Below are 17,641 nucleotides of genomic sequence, written 5' to 3' on the forward strand. Positions count from 1 at the left end.
AAAAAAAGTATTGTAATTTTTTTCATGGATGTATAATACCTTTATTCAGAACTTAGCATTTCTTCAAAAATAAAATATTACACAAGCAACTCAGGTATATAATTTGTCCTAGATTTATATTTAATGTAAACAAATTAAATTAAATGCAAGGCTTTGTTAAACATTTTATTCCTAAACAATTTTCAAAGAATGTGCTAAAATAGAAAGAGAATTTTAACAGAATAAACTTCTTACTCCTCTCATTTACTCCTCCATTTGCCAATTCCCCTTCATTTACTCAACACAATGCCTTTTTTTAGGACCCATTCAAACTCATTAGTACTTGCAGTTCTTAAAAATTAGGGTGATGCACTTCTAAAAGCTGTTTGATAAAATCCTGGATTAACCCTACAGAGCGGGCACAGGAACCACATACTTCATTGAACTGCCCTGAAGAGGTCAACCAGAATGACAATTCCGGCTTTTTCTTAGGAGCATCCAGAATTCTATCAGTTTTACTTTACTGACCTTTGAATCATTCTGTATACATTAGGATACAAAATCCTTATTTTGGATATTTATTATAAGGCAAATAATATCTCACATATTAGCATTCTGTGGCTTATAAATGTCACTTGACACACACATTCCTTCATTGCACATGCATTCATTAACATCCATACTTCCTTCACCAAGGCTTCCTCTTTAAATGATCCAAGAACTTGGACCGGCAACAAGTTCAATGGCAACAAGTTCAATCATCGCCATCCACAACTTGTGTCCTGAACCAAGAAATAAATCCAGTATTTGATTTCTCGTAATATTGATGCTGTTTTAAAGAACCTTCTTCCAAAAAGGATAAAACAAACTTGTTTTAAAGATATGAAGGTCACTCTGAATGAATTTATGTCATCTCTAATCAGATACTAGCTACAATAATTTTCCTAGAGTTTCTTTAATTTAACTTTTGGTATAATGGGAGTGGGGCAAGGTGGGGTGGGACAAGATAAAAAAAGAATTTACCTTATCTTTGTGGGTTAGCTGCTGACTTATAACATCCTCACAGATGCTAGAAGAAGGAACCAAGTTATGTAATTGATAAAACAGTTCCACGCTTTTCTGGTGGTGCTGAGGTGTCCTATCTCCCAGCTGATCCCACAATGTTAAAGCTACATGCTATAGAAAAAGATGTGAAGGTGACAATGTTACGAAACCATAAATTAAACCTTCTTTAACAAGCATTTCCTGTTAGGTACAACAAGCCTCTGAATGCCAGATCTCGAAGGTCTTCAATATCCATTATGCCACTAGGATGATATTTACAAGTGTATCTTTTGATGTGCTTTTTGGTTATATAGACCATTAGAACTTCTTAAGATAGACCTTTAACAACTGACTGATTATTTTTATTTTTTATTTTTTAAGGTCCCCCCCAATAATATTTATTCTGTTTTCTTTAAAAAATTATTTATTTATTTATTTAAGAGGCGGAGGGACAGAGACAGAGAGCATGAGCAGGGAAAGGGGAAGAACAAGAGGGGGAAGCAGACTTCCCATGGAGCAGGGAGCCTGACCCGGTTGATCCCAGAACCCTGAGATTATGACCTGAGCCAAAGGCAGCTGTTTAACCAACTGAGCCACCCAGGGCCCCTAATATTTGTTTTAAACATCAAATATGGAAGTATATTCTCCAGGGCCCAGGGAAGACCCCATTTCACTATTTTAGTGACATTTAGTAAAGTGTTGCTAGAATACATTATTCTTAAGAGGATACAAACCCCACACTGAATATTGTTTAATATTTATGGTTATATGTTACAAAATAAAATCTAATTCATAGTCCAAATATCCAAATTATTTAAGACATACAAAATATGTTGTATGTATTTCAGAGTTACATGTGTTAACACAACAGGTGATGATCTACCATAGCATTAATAAAAAATGTAACCATTTTTAGGGTTTCCCACCATAACACTGTTAAAAAAGCCCACTCTAGGGCGCCTGGGTGGCTCAGTGGGTTAAGCCGCTGCCTTCGGCTCAGGTCATGATCTCGGGGTCGTGGGCTCGAGTCCCGCATCGGGCTCTCTGCTCAGCAGGGAGCCTGCTTCCTCCTCTCTCTCTCTGCCTGCCTCTCTGGCTACTTGTGATCTCTCTCTGTCAAATAAATAAATAAAATCTTAAAAAAAAAAAAAAAAAGCCAACTCTAACCTAGCAGGACAATTGCTCTGGTCGAGCACAATGACATGAAATGAGATGAAATTAAGAATTTTTGTTTTAGATAAAAATAATCTACCTAGCTAAGATGTAATATAATCCAATATACTTGATGTTCTTTCTATGTAGACGATATCATCTGTACTGCTGTGATGGAAATAAAAAAACTGCATTTTTTTTTTTCTGAATGGCATCACACACCACAGATGACGACCAATTAATACAGAGTCAGAGACAGTTTTCCAGGGAATTGAGGAGAGCTGAGACTCGACTCTACGAAAATCACAAGTGTCATCACTACAACATATGGAAATAAGTTTTACTGAGTAAATGATCCTACTTCTTTTTTAGCTGAAATCATCCCCTCTGTGCTTTAGAGCCCTGATACTTGCCTTCCCTAACCTCATCTCCATCTCCTCTCCTCCTTATCTTCTTCCCTCTCACGGAACTGGGGACAAGACTGGCAAAGCAGTACAGAGTAAGGATGGTATTGGTCTTTTTCTGTGCAGTATAATACGAAGAGGTATTCAATGAAGCCTGATTACCATCTTTAAAATCTCAGCTAAGCAAAGTATGTCAAGTACCATCTTAGTCATGTATGTACTTAGAATTTACCTTGAAAAATTCAGTCTTCTCAGCTATGTATCGCAGATTGCCCGGAGTGAGGGGAGGTCTAATAACCACTGCTACCCTTCCTTGGTTTGGACTTAAGGGTGGGGCAGGCTCCACGCTGTTGATGTTTTCCCCGGTGACCATGGCCACAGACTGTGTCAGTCCCACCAGGTCCATGACTAATGAAATAGCAACACTCTGCACACTGAAATCACTTGCTTGGCTGCAAGCATTCATCAGAGTCTGAAGCCACAGCGGAGGCTGCACGTGCTCCCAGTCTGAAACGAAAAGACGGAAACCAACAGGGTTCATCCTGCTAAATCTTACATACTAACTTCTAGGTTAATTTAAAAAAAAACAAAGCACCTTTTCTTACTACCTTCAGGCCTTGATCTGTTAGTAAAACCATGGTTTCTCACCTAGACTGGAGCTTTAAGAAAATAAAACAGCAACAAGAATTTCATGAACTTTTTTAGTATGTAATTTTCTTATGCCAAGTCATGAATCTTTTTCTCTGTCCTGAAAAAATGGTACATTAATCAACACACATTATGTAGCACTCATAGTACCCATTGCACTATGCGTGTACATATATAAAAATTAAATAATGGTAAACATATATGATACTAGTCTTAATAAAGGAAACCAATGGATCTAAAAGTTGCATTACTTTTCTCCAGAGAAAGGAGTTAATGTCCTTCTTAGTTTCTACTCATTTGCACGCAAACTGTGAAAGACATCAAAATCACAACATTTTCCAATGTCAATATATATCTCTCCATAAAGATAATATTTCATTAGAAAAATCTACAAATATTAAATAACACTTTATGAAACTAACTGGCTAAAAAAAAGGTCCCAGTTTTAATATCTGAGTGCTCCTTAAAAAAAAAAAAAAAAGGTGCCATAAAAAATATTTAAATAAAGCCAAGATGACCTTACCAGTTTCTGATTTTTCAGAATGCAAGTCTGAGGTATGGTTCCCTTCAGCAATGTAAACTGGGAAACTGGAGCACTCCAGTAAGAGCTGACAAGCAGAGAGGAAGGCAGAGAGGTATTCTTTTGACGTTTTCTGTTTACTTATGTTTCTGTCTTTCACATCTCCATGCGAATCTCTGTCCCATTTGGGAGTCTCTCCTTGCTCTCGTTCTCGACTGAGATCCCCTGGATGCTCTGCAGCCAAAGCCTGAGAAAAAGTGTTACCCTGAATGATGTAGAGGTTGATAAGTCTGGTGAGAAACTGCTGGACATACTCCAAGCAGCACTGCATTGCAGTTTTTTGGGCTGTCTTCCCACTTCGAGGTGCTGTCCCCTGAGTGACTATGGAAGGGGGCTGGATGATGGTTTCTTCAGATCCCACAGTGGAGGCCGTTTCTGTCTCAGAGGATGTACTGCCAATGGGGATGGCAGCTGTCCCCTGCCCCTCACTCAGGTCTCTGTCAATGTCATCACTTCGGTCTGCCTGATACTGTATAAACTCAGTGAATCCGCTCTCTGATGATCGACTACTTGGTGGATTTTCTCCATCTTCAAACACTTCAGTAGGATTTTCAAGAGAAACTGATGAGACCTGATAGATATTAAAAACAGCAAAGGCTAAGTGGTTACATCTGTATATTAGAAATTAAAAATTTTAAATGGCCATGTTTTAAGAGAAGTCAGTTTGGATTAGATGATTTAAAACTTTGTCTTACGTATCCAGATGAATCTTAGAATAGTTTCTACCACCGATTCATATGTCTATGATAATCATTAGAAAATAGTGGTATGGGTCTAATGAATATATTAATATAAAATCAAGTGCTAAGTATTTATTATTTACTACATGGGTAGTAAGGCTGGGTTCTTGAGGGCAAAATATGTATATGCACAAATCTGTAGGATCCATAGTCCTTGTTTTCAAATGACTGACAATATATTCAGTCTACTTCATGAAATCACTTCCCTAATGTCTCAACAATGCAAGGAATGAAAAAAAAATTTTTTTTTTTAAGATTTTATTTATTTATTTATTTGACAGAGAGAGAGATCACAGTAGGAGAGAGGAAGGGAAGAGATCACAGAGAGAGAGGAAGGGAAGCAGGCCCCCTGCCGAGCAGAGAGCCCGATGTGGGACTCGATCCCAGGACCCTGAGATCATGACCTGAGCCAAAGGCAGCGGCTTAACCCACTGAGCCACCCAGGCGCCCCAGGAATGAAAAATTTTAAAAACTAGAAATAAAGTCTAATAGGTTATCTGTTCAGAACCCAAGAATGTGAAATTTCTGCATAAAGTACTATTTAAATGTGTGCCATTAATCTTACATTCTTTCAACAAACAGTTACTGACCCCACGTTGTGTGCCAGACACTGTATTAGGTACTAGGAATGAAAGGAATAGTTTGTGATCTGAAGGAAAAGACAGGAAGACAATTAAAATATTAATGAAAGACCAGCTGCTAGAGTACGGCTGGAATGCAGTAACCATCCCCTTCCTACAAAGATAGGAGCAGTACAATCACCAAGCCTATTTTCTGACTTAGTTTAAGGGAACAAAAGTACATATCATGAATTGTTTTGGGACTGTGCCGGAGTAGAAGTTAAATTTGCAAAAGAGGACTTTTTAGTAACTAGAAAGTGATCTTACTGAAGATAAAAACTAAATATTCTGCTGCTAGGAAGCTGGGTCTCCCCCAGCGCTCCTTGCTTCAGTGAATGGCAACCACCATCCATCAAATCAGAAGACAGAAACCTAGGCGAGATTCTTGGGATCCTCTCCACCTCTCCTTCACACTTCCCCTACATCCACTTCGAACTGTGCTGAAGGTGACTGTCCATGAGTCAGCTACGGTTCTGCCACTTAACTAGCTTGGCAAGTTAACATCTCTAAACCTAAGACTCCTGATAAATATAACTGAGATAACAACAGTTCCTACATTTCACAGTTGCTGTTAGGATTAACACAGTATATCTAAAGCACACAGCCCAGTGCCTGCCAGTTAGTTAAGCACTCAATAAATTTTAGTGATCACTCATTACTCTCACCAATCCATTACTAGGGCTTACTGATTGTTTGCTCTCACATGTACAGCTAATCCATTTATTTCTGTCTCCACGCCCCCATCTTCTTAGCATGTTACCACCACCTGTTACCTGCACTACTGGTCTCCCCATATCCACGCTGTTTGAGATCCATGCCGCACACTGCTAAGTAATTTATCTATTACACAAATCATGTTATGTCACTTGCCTTTTTTTTTTTAATATATATATTTTTAATTTTATTTATTTATTTGACAGACAGAGATTACAAGTAGGCGGAGAGGCAGTCAGAGAGAGGAGGAAGCAGGCTCCCTGCTGAGCAGAGAGCCCGATGCGGGGCTTGATCCCAGGACCCTGGGATCATGACCTGAGCCGAAGGCAGAGGCTTTAACCCACTGAGCCACCCAGGCACTCCTGTCACTTGCCTTTTAACCCTTCAGCATCTTCCCACTGCTTCCAAAATAAAGACTAAAAGCCCCCGTATAGTGAAAGGCCCTGTATGACCTAGCCCTTGCCTATCTCAAGACTGCATTTCCCCTTGCTGTGTGCACAGCATTCCTTTCTGCCAAAGAGGCTTTGGGAATGCTTCTTCTTCTCCCAAGAGCTCTCTTCTTTCTACCTCATCCCACCCCCAATTCTCTAGGGCTTCCCTCAAACAATCCTTCTTTATGAAAGCCTTCCTTACACCCACAATCAAGGTCAGATCACAGTATTTTCCATATTCCTATCACTCTATATTTTCCTTCATGTGTTTATCACAACTATAATTAAATGTGCAATTATTTGTTTAATGTGTGTCTCCCAACTAGCAAAAATGGGTCAGGAAGACAGGGACTGTGTCTACTTCACCACTGAATACAGAGTGGGTAATGGATAAAGAGGTTGTTTTCTCTGTTTCGAAGGTAAGCACACTAAAGTTAAAAACAAAACCTGCCCAAGTGTACGTGACAAATAAGGTTAGTAGTTATTAGATGAGCTTAGCTTAGGTGATTCTAAAGTTCATGATATTTTTACCATAGCTTACTGCTATAATAGTATGAGAACTTTTTGTTATAATCCCAAACTTCAGAGGCAGCTATCAGAATCGAACTGTTGACATTTCTACTTGAAAGGCTAAAGGCCATCTAAAACCTTATATTAATACCTTTTTGAAAAGAAGTCTTATTTAAATGATAAAACTGTCATTAACTTATTGTAAAGTTATTTGTATATTAATCTTTTTCATATCAGGATCATAAAACAATGAGCATTACATTAAGAGAATTCAAGCTATAAATTCAGTTAAACTTGTATACATTTATTTAGTTGCATGGTCTGTATTATGTAACTATGTTTCAGATTATTTTACAATAAAACGTCTTTCTGAAAAGAGAAAAAAATGACGTGTCTTGGACATTTGGTTATAGATATCTAATACACTGATTTTATAAAAATGTGCTAAGTGCATATAGATAAAATTAGAGTCACAATTCTTTTAAAAGAATCATTACTTCACCTACACTTTTAAAAGGAATAAAGAAAATACCCTTAGCTTTCAAATATGATAAATTTTAGACATTTCAGTGAAGACAATACCATTATGTTTCAGTTAAAAAAAAAAAAAAGTAAATAACATCTTAAGGCCTGAGAATATAGAAGAAAACCAGAGAGAGAGGGAAAAGCGTACTCTCAGGTTAATGAACCATTATGTTAAAAAAAAAAAAGTGTATTTAATTATCCTTCACTTAATATGAGTAGATGTTCCCATTTACTTTAACCTGTAACCATCAAGAAGTGCCTCCAGATAAAAACAGCATGGAGGTTCCTCAAAATGTTGAAAATAGAACTGCCCTATGACCCAGCAATTGCACTATTGGGTATTTACCGTAAAGATACAAACGTAGTGATCCAAAGGGGCACGTGCACCCGAATGTTTATAGCAGCAATGTCCACAATAGCCAAACTATGGAAAGAACCTAGATGTCCATCAACAGATGAATGGATCAAGAAGATGTGGTACATATACACAATGGAATACTATGCAGCCATCAAAAGAAATGAAATCTTGCCATTTGCGACTACATGGATGGAACTAGAGCGTATCATGCTTAGCGAAATAAGTCAAGCAGAGAAAGACAACTATCATATGATCTCCCTGATATGAGGAAGTGGTGATGCAACATGGGGGCTTAAGTGGGTAGGAGAAGAATAAATGAAACAAGATGGGATTGGGAGGGAGACAAACCGTAAGTGACTCTTAATCTCACAAAACAAACTGAGGGTTGCTGGGGGGAGGGGGTTTGGGAGAAGGGGGTGGGATTATGGACATTGGGGAGGGTATGTGCTTTGGTGAGTGCTGTGAAGTGTGTAAACCTGGTGATTCACAGACCTGTACCCCTGGGGATAAAAATATATGTTTATAAAAAATAAAAAATTATTAAAAAAAAAAAAAAAGAAGTGCCTCCAGATATTTTCTAATGGTAAATATTCACATATTTGATATGCTATTGAGAGAATCCTGAGGTCCTCCCCCTCCTCAAACTAATCTCATTCAAAAAACAACAAAAACAAGACAATACTCCAAAGCAGTTAGTACCTATTTTAGTTTAATTTCTAAGAAGATCCTAAAGCCAAAAATTAAGGAAATAGCAGAACAAAATAAATTCTCCAAAAGAATCAGTATATATGTCACATATAAATAATAAGCAGGTAGGAAGGAAAATAAAAGACTGGTTTTAGTTTATGTAGGATGATCCTGGGATATATTTAAATTGATTGTGGGTCAGTGACATTCATTTCATACGAATTAATTTAGGATTAATTTTAGGATAATACTTGACGGGAAAGGTTATATTAGACTCTCCTGATAAAATATTTTGCCTAGCTGGAAAAAAAAAAAAAAAAGCAAAACCTTAAAAAAAAAAACACCTTACTGAAAAAGTAAGGGCAACTATACAAACCCAGGATTTAGGTAAGGAACCTTGAAAACTAGAAAATTTTAAACCTTTGTCTTAAAATACAGCCACTGTGCCTAAACTCAATGGAATTACATACATGTTTTTTTCCCATCGATGCATCACAGGTGTTTTAAGTATGATACTATGGCCAGACATTAAAATTAGTATAATTCTATTCAACGTCATAAAAGTAGCAGTAAGAATCTGGAAGACTACGTGCACCTGGGTGACTCAGTGGGTTAAGTATCTGCCTTGGGCTCAGGTCATGATCTCAGGGTCCTGGGATCAAACCCCACATTGGGCTCTCTGCTTGGCAGGGAGTCTGCTTCCCCCGTCTCTCTGCCTGCCTCTCTGCCTACTTGTAAGCTCTCTCTCTGTCAAATAAATAAATAAAAATATTTTTAAAAACCCCAAAACACAATATGTGACCTGTCTACCTCTCCAGGCATTTTGAGGATCCGTTGCCATGATCTTTATGGAAACATTGTCAAACGGTAATATAATATAAAAATGAAAGACCTGAGAACGGTAGGGTAAATTAGACTTAATTTCTTAGAAATTAAACTAAAATAGGTACCTAGGGAAGGAAGAAAGAGGCAGGCTGTTTCTCCTGGAAACTGCCAGACCTCTGAGCATTGTTATAATCTGTAGCCTTGAAATGTGTGTCTCCCCTTGTTGACAGGAGGTCTGGCTGTACTTCCCAAGGCTGCTCAGAACCAGATCAGCTTGCTCCTTCCTTAAACTCTGCCCCTGCACCTGCATTAAGCCTCTGATGTGGCTAAAGCTAATTTCTAAAATATTAGGGGCATTTAACAGGATCAAAGTCCAGAAATGTTCTCTGGGTTGATTACATTTACAAAGAATAGAAAGTGCAGGGAATTCTGGAACCACAACACTTGAATCTAGAAAAAATTCACTAATGTTTAAATGACTATATATAAAATATTCTGCTTTGAAGAAATATAATTGGTCTAATCCCAAAAATAATAGCACACCTTACCTTTTTGTCTTCCCATTCTTTGACTGAGTTGCTCTGCCCACTTGAAAACTGCAACACACCTCCAGTGCTGGCAGATAAGAGTGGAGGTTGAACCTTGCTAAGGATCTTTGAGCAGAGCCTGAGTGAATCTGTAAGCTCAGTCAAGTGCAATGTCTGGAGATGGCTTGTCAGGGCAGAAATCATCCTGAGCAGCAACTGGGGCAAATGTTCTGTCTGGATTTCAATATAAGTCTCCTGATGATGGAAAGTGAAATGACAAAAGTTCGTATAATGTATAAACCCCAAATTCTATTACTTCACTTATTTTTAATGTATATAACAAAAGAAATAATTTTACTCCTCTGTAATATTTTATACATATCATGCTCTTAAGGAACATTGTATGCTCATTTTATTACTGCCTTAAATAATTTGTTGCCAAATTCTCAATTTAAGTACTTCAAGGTATATATTATAAAATAACCCCAGTTTAATTTGCTATGTTACAGAATTATAATATAAAAAAAGCAAATACAATCAGTTAAAGACAAAAGACAGGCCAAATGTCATACCTGACACAGCACCCTCATACTTCTAGTAGGCTTCAAAATGAGAAAGCAAAGAATTGAGGAGAGAAAAGGAGAAAAGATTTCCAACAGTCTTCATTTAATAGAAAGAATTATTAATGAGTATAAATGCAGCATTAGACCACTATACACTAAACATTAAAGATTTCAATAACACGCAGCTATGAAGTATATTCCAAGGAGTACATAAGACTTATTTATGTATATCCTATATATGTCAGAGGACAAAGCACTTGGAAAAATTTATGAAAAAACAAAGCTAAGCCAAAGGGAAAAAAATCAATTTAACTTTAAAGATGAAATTTATTTAAAGATGAAGTCTGTCTCCAACATGAAATACCTGAACTATGTTATTACATTTCCCCAATACTTTTTTTTTTTTTTTAAACCAAGGTGGTCTTACCAAAGAAACTATATCCAACAAAAAATCCACCAGTAAGCAGAAATTCGTCAGCTGTAATTCAGATGACTCACTACTATCTCCAGGTCCAATCTGAAGTCTGGCGTGCAATGTCCTCCTAAAAGGACAAAATTCACTTTATCAAGTATAAGTGATATGAATATTCATATCACATATATGTGATTTCTTTTTAATGAGAGTCAACACTGGGACACACACAATGATATTCCTGTGAATATTCCCTTTCCCCAGGACACTTAACTCCAAGTGGAAAATTTACAAAGCAAAATTCCTAATGGTTTAAACTCCCTGGAACCCCCATCTTGCACTTCCAAGCGTTCTGGGTAGATCTCACTTTTTTGGACTTGCTCCCACTACACTTATCATCTCCTAGTTAAAATGGATTATTTGCTCCTTGACTGATAACCTCAGGGCTTTTTTAAAAAATACCAACTTGTCCTCCCTCAACCCCATTCTCTCAAATCCAGAATGCACCCATGCTTCATGGTTTAAGATCAAACATCTCCTCCAGGAAGCCTCTTCTGCTCATTCCTCCAACAAACATTCACTTTAAATCATATTAGTTCTATATAAGACAATACACTCTGAAGATACAAAGAATATGATAGAGTCCCTAACCAGCAAAAATATAAGCATATAGACAAATAAATATACCAATTTGGCAGTGTAGGAGTTGATTCTGATGGGAGATTTGAGGGAGTCATGGAAGGTTACTGAAAAGTGGGTCACTTCCCTGTAGGACCTCCCAGATGGGGGAAGAGTATTTTAGAAGAAATAACACAAGTGAAGGTTCAGCAGCAGGAGTGACAGCTCAGGCCCTGTGTGTTCAGGGCATAGTACAGAAGGTAAATAAAGGCAGATGAGTCTTTGTGAATGTAGAAATGAAGGTGGAAACCCAGGCCATGACTGGGTGGCAAAAAGATATTCATAATTTCCTCAATATTGCTACCACATTTTAATCTATTAAGGCATCTATAACTTTTTAAAAAGAGACTATTTATTTATGTAAGAGAGAGAGAGAGGAAGAAAGAAAACACAAACGGGGGTGGAGGGGGGAGATACAGAGAAAGAGGGAGAAGCAGGCTCCCTGATAATCAAGGGGTCTGAAGACATGAGAGGGCTTAACCCTAGGACCCTGGGATCATGATCTGAGCCAAAGGCTTAACCAACTGAGCCACCCAGGTGCCCCAAGGTAATTTTTAATTTAATACTAGGAATAAGCATGTGCATGTTTGACTTGTTCCCACTGTAAGGTCTCTGAAAGACTCGGACTGTCTGTATTCCGAGGAGCTCATTATCTGCTGAATGAGTAAGCAAACAACTTTCTAAATCATCATAGGGATTACTGTTTTGTATTTTTAAATGACTTCTTATTCCAAGATTGCACATGCTTACTTTTGACTACATGCTCCCAAGACTTGAGAGGTTAATCTGGTTCTGAGAGGATTTGGTCTAGAATCCAGAGATTCCACTCAGGTTCACCAGTATTCTTGGGTTTTCGAAGTTTTTAAACCTTATGCCCTAAGAGGTAGAGGGCATTTATCACTCAACAGTGACAAAATGGGCTGGTTCCAAGATTTTAAAAACACAAGAATGGCCAAGGAATTTGTTATTAAAAGTGGGAATCATTTTTGTAAAGTGTACTGAGGTAGCAGCCACAAATTTTGTTATTTTCTTTACAATGAAGAAAAACCAGATTATTATAGATTGGAGAGGGCAAATCTATCATTTATACTGGTAACTAAATAACTTGCTTTCTAAACTTTTCGATTCTAAGATTATACGATCAATAATTCTACGTTCTAGAGTGACATGACAGAGCCAGATTATGGTTATTAAATAATTAACAGTTGTCAGTAGCAGTAAAAAAAATATATATCTATATAACATATTTTATATATATATATATATATAAAATAAAAGAACATTCTTTTCATTAGACTGAACTTAAAAAAAATCGACTTTGGATGCTATTAAATTAAAACAAATAGAACAGTTTGACATACCTACAACATTCTTCAAACCAACGTGCAACGTAATCCCACATATAATAAGGCTCAAAGGAATTAAAGAGAAGGTTGGCAGTTTTAATCAGCTCTGCTGTTTTCTTATTTTCCCTTAATTTACTAAAAAAGAAAAAGAGAAACAAAAACTAAGAAATACTAACATTCATTTTTTTTCAGAATTAAATTTGAGTGCAATGTTGTTAGGGTAGTACATATTCCTAGGCAGCTGCTAGAACACTTGCTAGTGAAAAAATGGCCACAAGTAATTTTTATACATTGACATTTTATCACTTTATGTGTAGTTACTATTCCAAATTCAGGTTTTCATAACTCAAATGTATGATCAAGATCAGGAATTAGCCTATAAGAAAAAATATCTGTGCTTTCAGCCAAAGAAGAGCAAGCTTTTTTGAACTTTGAGTGCCTGTTAATTTGGCATTACATTCTTTTGTTTCCCTTGAAAATCATTATTCTTAGCTGAAAAACAATACTGTAAATTGCTGATTACTGAAATTAAAAGATTATGGAAATTCCATCAGAGAAAAATAACTTATTTCAAGTGGGGAACCTCTGGACTATAAAGCACCCACCTACCTACCATCTCCTGCCAACCATAAAACAATTATAACAGTTGTTTTTATATATAGTGAGGTACTATCAATACAACTAGCATATTATAGCATGAAAGACTAACTAAATATTCTATAGGGCAATACAGATTATCAGGCAGAATACAGAATGAAACTGAGTACCAAGGTAGTCAATATTAACTTCTCAAACAAAAATTACAGGAATATTTATCAGAAATCAAAAACTGTCTAAAAATGTTTTAATATGTAAAACTGTGTTTTAGGAAAGCCCAGGTTATCTCCAAAGTCCATGAAGGAGACACAAATGGAATGCAAATTCAGTAAAAGTAACTATAGTCTTGAAACCTTTGTCATAATGATAGATGAGACTGGAAGACAGGCAGGCTGCTGAAAGTAGAGAAGAAATGAAAAAGTAAGACCATGTCAACATGAATCTACCACTGACTTGGAGAAAAGCATATACTAAAATTACATGACTTTCCCCAGGGATTGAAAAATACATACATACATATATATATATATATATATATATATATATATATATATGCCTGTAAGAAGAAATAACCATAATTTGAAAAAAAAAAAAAACCTGTTGAAAGAACAGCTGGTGCCCTTTGACTCATTTAACTCTATGGTCAATCTTCTGAACTATAATTTGGTCTCCTGAGTGTGTCAAGTAACCAAGACGCACAGCCCCATGCAAACAACCAAGCCTAGTACCAAGCAAGGTACAATTTTCATCCCCAACTGACATGTGGCAGTTAATCACTTCTGAGTTTGGAAAGTGTGAATAAACTGCCTGGAATCTATATCTTCACATTAATTGCTAAACTTCAGTATTCTAACGAGACAGATTGAGAACCAACCCTGGAATGTGGTAGTTCCACTGTATAGTAGCCAGGCTGTAAAATGCCTGTTTGAAAGATCAGTGCAGTTAATTATGAGAGTTCACACTGCCAAATACAGTCATATTTAAAATCAGATGTAATCATTCAGAACAAAAATTTCATAGAGTAGTGTCTACTTCATGAATATTAATAAGAGCAGTGTGTACTTCATGAGTATTAATAAGCGAGAACATATGCTTATTAGGTTTCTGGTAATCCACCTGCTTAACTGAGTATGATCCTTGCTGAAGGGTGGCTCCATTTGAAGATCCAATTCTGCTTTGCACTGAGAATATAATGTTCTAAATACTTCAATTAGGACATCTTCCAGGATTACAGGTCCTAAAATTAATATACATATTAAGGACAATAATTAATTAGCATTGACACATCAGGATTATTTACAAATTGGCCTGATCACAGGATGCTTTAAAACTAGTATTTTGAAAAAAAAATTTTTTTTTTCTGGAAGCTATACTGAACTTTTGCATTTTGAGCTGAACAAATGTTTGCTTACCAATAGGCTGACATAACAAAAATTACAAAATCAAGGAAGTGTGTTTTGGCAGTTAATAGCAATATCTTTGGAAAAGTTATTTAACTTCTCTGAGCTCTGGTTTCTCATCTAGAATGAAGATAATACCAAACTTACAGGGTTGTTACAGGATTGGGAAAAAATATTTGTAAGGTGAGAAGCATAGTTCCCAGAATACAGTGAGTATTCAATAAATACTTATATTAAATGATACAAAAATGCACAAGGCAAATTTTGCTACAACAGATGCTAATCTCCTTAAAAAAACTTCTGGACTTCACCTATTAACTCACAATAGCTAAAATAAATTCTCAACGCCAACAATGCAAATCAAATTATTTTTATATTTAAAATTCTTCATTTATATTTTAAGAGTTAGTGAGAAGACATGAATATTTGCTAAAACACTTGCATGTAACTTAATAAAATTACATACTTTATTATTTCACTTAATTGTTTCTAATATTTTTGGTTTTTCTTAATTTCTCTCTCACGTGTCATAACGAACTTCCCAATAGAGATATCTAATATCTGGGAAATATACAAAGAAGACAGGGAAAACACACAAAACAAGGGGGATGTGGGGAATCAAGCTGAGGGACAGAACCCAGATATGTCTGTCTAGTCCCTGAATCTTGTGAACTCTAAGACACAGTCATGACAAATCATAAATGCTTCAGTAACTTAATCAGGATTAAGAAGAGCTTAGATAGTATCTTTAAGATGACTCCTCCATTAAATATAGAGTACAAGGTAAAATATATATAGTGTATATATAGTACATACATAGCATAAGATAAAATATGAGAACATATGGCTTGGATGTATACATCTGTATCTCTTACTGTTCTACAGTAAATTTGAAGTAAGAATTGTTGAGAACTTGTATTTGAAAGTCACCTCAAAATATAGAAATTTCTCTATGTAATGACTTTGTCTTATTTTTATTATGAAACAGTACAAAACAACCACACATGATCTTTTGCCCTAGGACGGTATATATTACCTAGCTCAGGTTTGTCAAGTAAACTGATTAAAATACGAAAAGGTTTTAGATCCTGCATTAAAGTGCTCTCTTCTCCAAATCCATTCACTTGTAAGATCCCCACCATTGCCTTTAAAAAAGAAAAAGTATATTAGTCATTTAAATAAACAGATGCAAAGACGTCTTCTTAAGAAATAATTTAAGTATGACCATAATGGAGATTTACATCTAGTGCTTTTCTGAAGTTCTCTCATTGAAGTTAGCTTTTTCCCCTGCCAAGGCGGGGAAAAAAAGTTAATATTCAATTGTCTGGAGGGAAAAAAAGAGTGCTTACATTTTCTCTAGAAAAAAGTGGAAAAGTTAAATTAAAAAATCTAAAAAAATAAATTTATGAGTTATTTTGACTTTTCGCCTGAAAGATTAAAAAGTTTCTATTTAATATCATCAACAGGCCCCAAAGTATGCCACAGAACCATGACAGTGTCTGCTACTATGCAATTGTCTTCCCACTGGTAACTCAAAGCTATATTCTTAAAACCTCACTCATTTAAAAATGCTTCAAATGCCATTTATTTTGTTTGTTTTAAGTTTTCTTGATTATCTTATAATTAAAGTAAAAATAAAAGAAAACTATGGCTCATTTTAAGCTTCCCATTACAATAGTAGTTTTACCACATTTAGATTCCTCTTGCAACCCAAATTTCCATGAGACTTCAGAGGAAAAATAACACAGGTCCTAGCTCATTTTTGGAAGAGCTCCAATTCATAGGGCAGACAGGTGAGAAGATGAAACTACGTATTAATAAAGTCATGAGAACAAAGTTAAGAAAAAATTTCTGAACTTACAGAGTCTATCTTAAGATTACTTACTCATTTTACTGTAATCATTTATTCGTTATAGTCATTCTTAGGATATTTGTGAGCCTTGTCTCCACCCCTCAATGATGAACTAATTCAGGCAGGACCTTTTCTTAGATTTGCTGAGTAACTCCATTGATCAGGGGTAACCAAAAAATAGAGTGAAAGCATTCATTACCTGGACCAACAATTCTTTTGAAAAGGTAGTGAAATAATAAGTGGCATGTTCTTCAGGATTACTGTGTCTTGTGCTTCTGGGTCCTATGATAGCACCGTTGTTATCAAAACCTCCATGGAAACAAACAGCACAAAAAATTAAAATGGAATTCTCAAAACTGTTGTTCATTAAATACCAAAACAGCAAATATCTCAAAAACAGCACCAAACACTTACCAATTAGTAGCCCAATCAATGTCAGCAAGAGAGATCATTTTAGATAGTTTAATAAAGGGAAATCAATTCAATACATAAGTATCATAGTATTCTTCTAGCATTATCCTCTATTTTTTTTTTTTCAATCTTATGAAGTGTGAAATAACTGAAGATTCAGAAAATCCAAGAAAAATTACATTGTAGCTTTTCACTCTGGGCTGTAAGGAGTTGTGAAGACAGGCCAAACACTCACAGAAAGTATGGAAGAACGAGGAACTTACTGCTTGAGTGCGAGACAGGTAAGGAACCATGTGCAGGTTAATAGTAATTGTTCTGATTCCTCTGATGACTTCAAAGTCTTGGAAATTATGTTATTACTTCAGTTATTAATTTATCTTTCTTTGTCTATATACTCACAGTATAACAGCCTCAATTTGTAAGAGAAAAATCTTGTCAAAGGAAACATGACTTATGGTTTAAGATAGCCTCTAATTGTTTAGAAGATTTTGAAATTTCTTCATATAACACACTATTTATATTTTTATTGTCTATTGAGGCAGACTACGAATTTCTTCATTTAGGATATACACACAACTTGATAATACTTATGTATGGCAAATTTCCCTCTGTCTTTCCTCAGCTAAGACCATACACAT

General features: G+C 35.9%; 1 protein-coding gene across 10 annotated transcripts in view; it reads right to left on the reverse strand.

The window, feature by feature from the left end:
- Positions 1–17,641, reverse strand: part of DOP1A (DOP1 leucine zipper like protein A) — a 102,661-nt gene that overhangs the window by 34,313 nt on the left and 50,707 nt on the right. For 7 of the 10 annotated variants that reach the window (XM_032339169.1, XM_032339167.1, XM_032339161.1 and 4 more), the window contains 10 exons: positions 16,792–16,901; positions 15,777–15,885; positions 14,457–14,577; positions 12,759–12,878; positions 10,735–10,849; positions 10,317–10,346; positions 9,766–9,999; positions 3,751–4,378; positions 2,812–3,086; positions 1,003–1,155 (listed from right to left, as the gene is read on the reverse strand). In XM_032339169.1, coding sequence (XP_032195060.1) covers positions 1,003–1,155; positions 2,812–3,086; positions 3,751–4,378; positions 9,766–9,999; positions 10,317–10,346; positions 10,735–10,849; positions 12,759–12,878; positions 14,457–14,577; positions 15,777–15,885; positions 16,792–16,901 — 1,895 coding nt within the window. The remainder of the gene's footprint in view (positions 1–1,002; positions 1,156–2,811; positions 3,087–3,750; positions 4,379–9,765; positions 10,000–10,316; positions 10,347–10,734; positions 10,850–12,758; positions 12,879–14,456; positions 14,578–15,776; positions 15,886–16,791; positions 16,902–17,641) is intronic. The other 3 variants (XM_032339168.1, XM_032339165.1, XM_032339166.1) reach the window with 2 other exon arrangements.

Source organism: Mustela erminea, chromosome 4, assembly GCF_009829155.1.
Source record: "Mustela erminea isolate mMusErm1 chromosome 4, mMusErm1.Pri, whole genome shotgun sequence".
Taxonomy (NCBI): domain Eukaryota; kingdom Metazoa; phylum Chordata; class Mammalia; order Carnivora; family Mustelidae; genus Mustela; species Mustela erminea.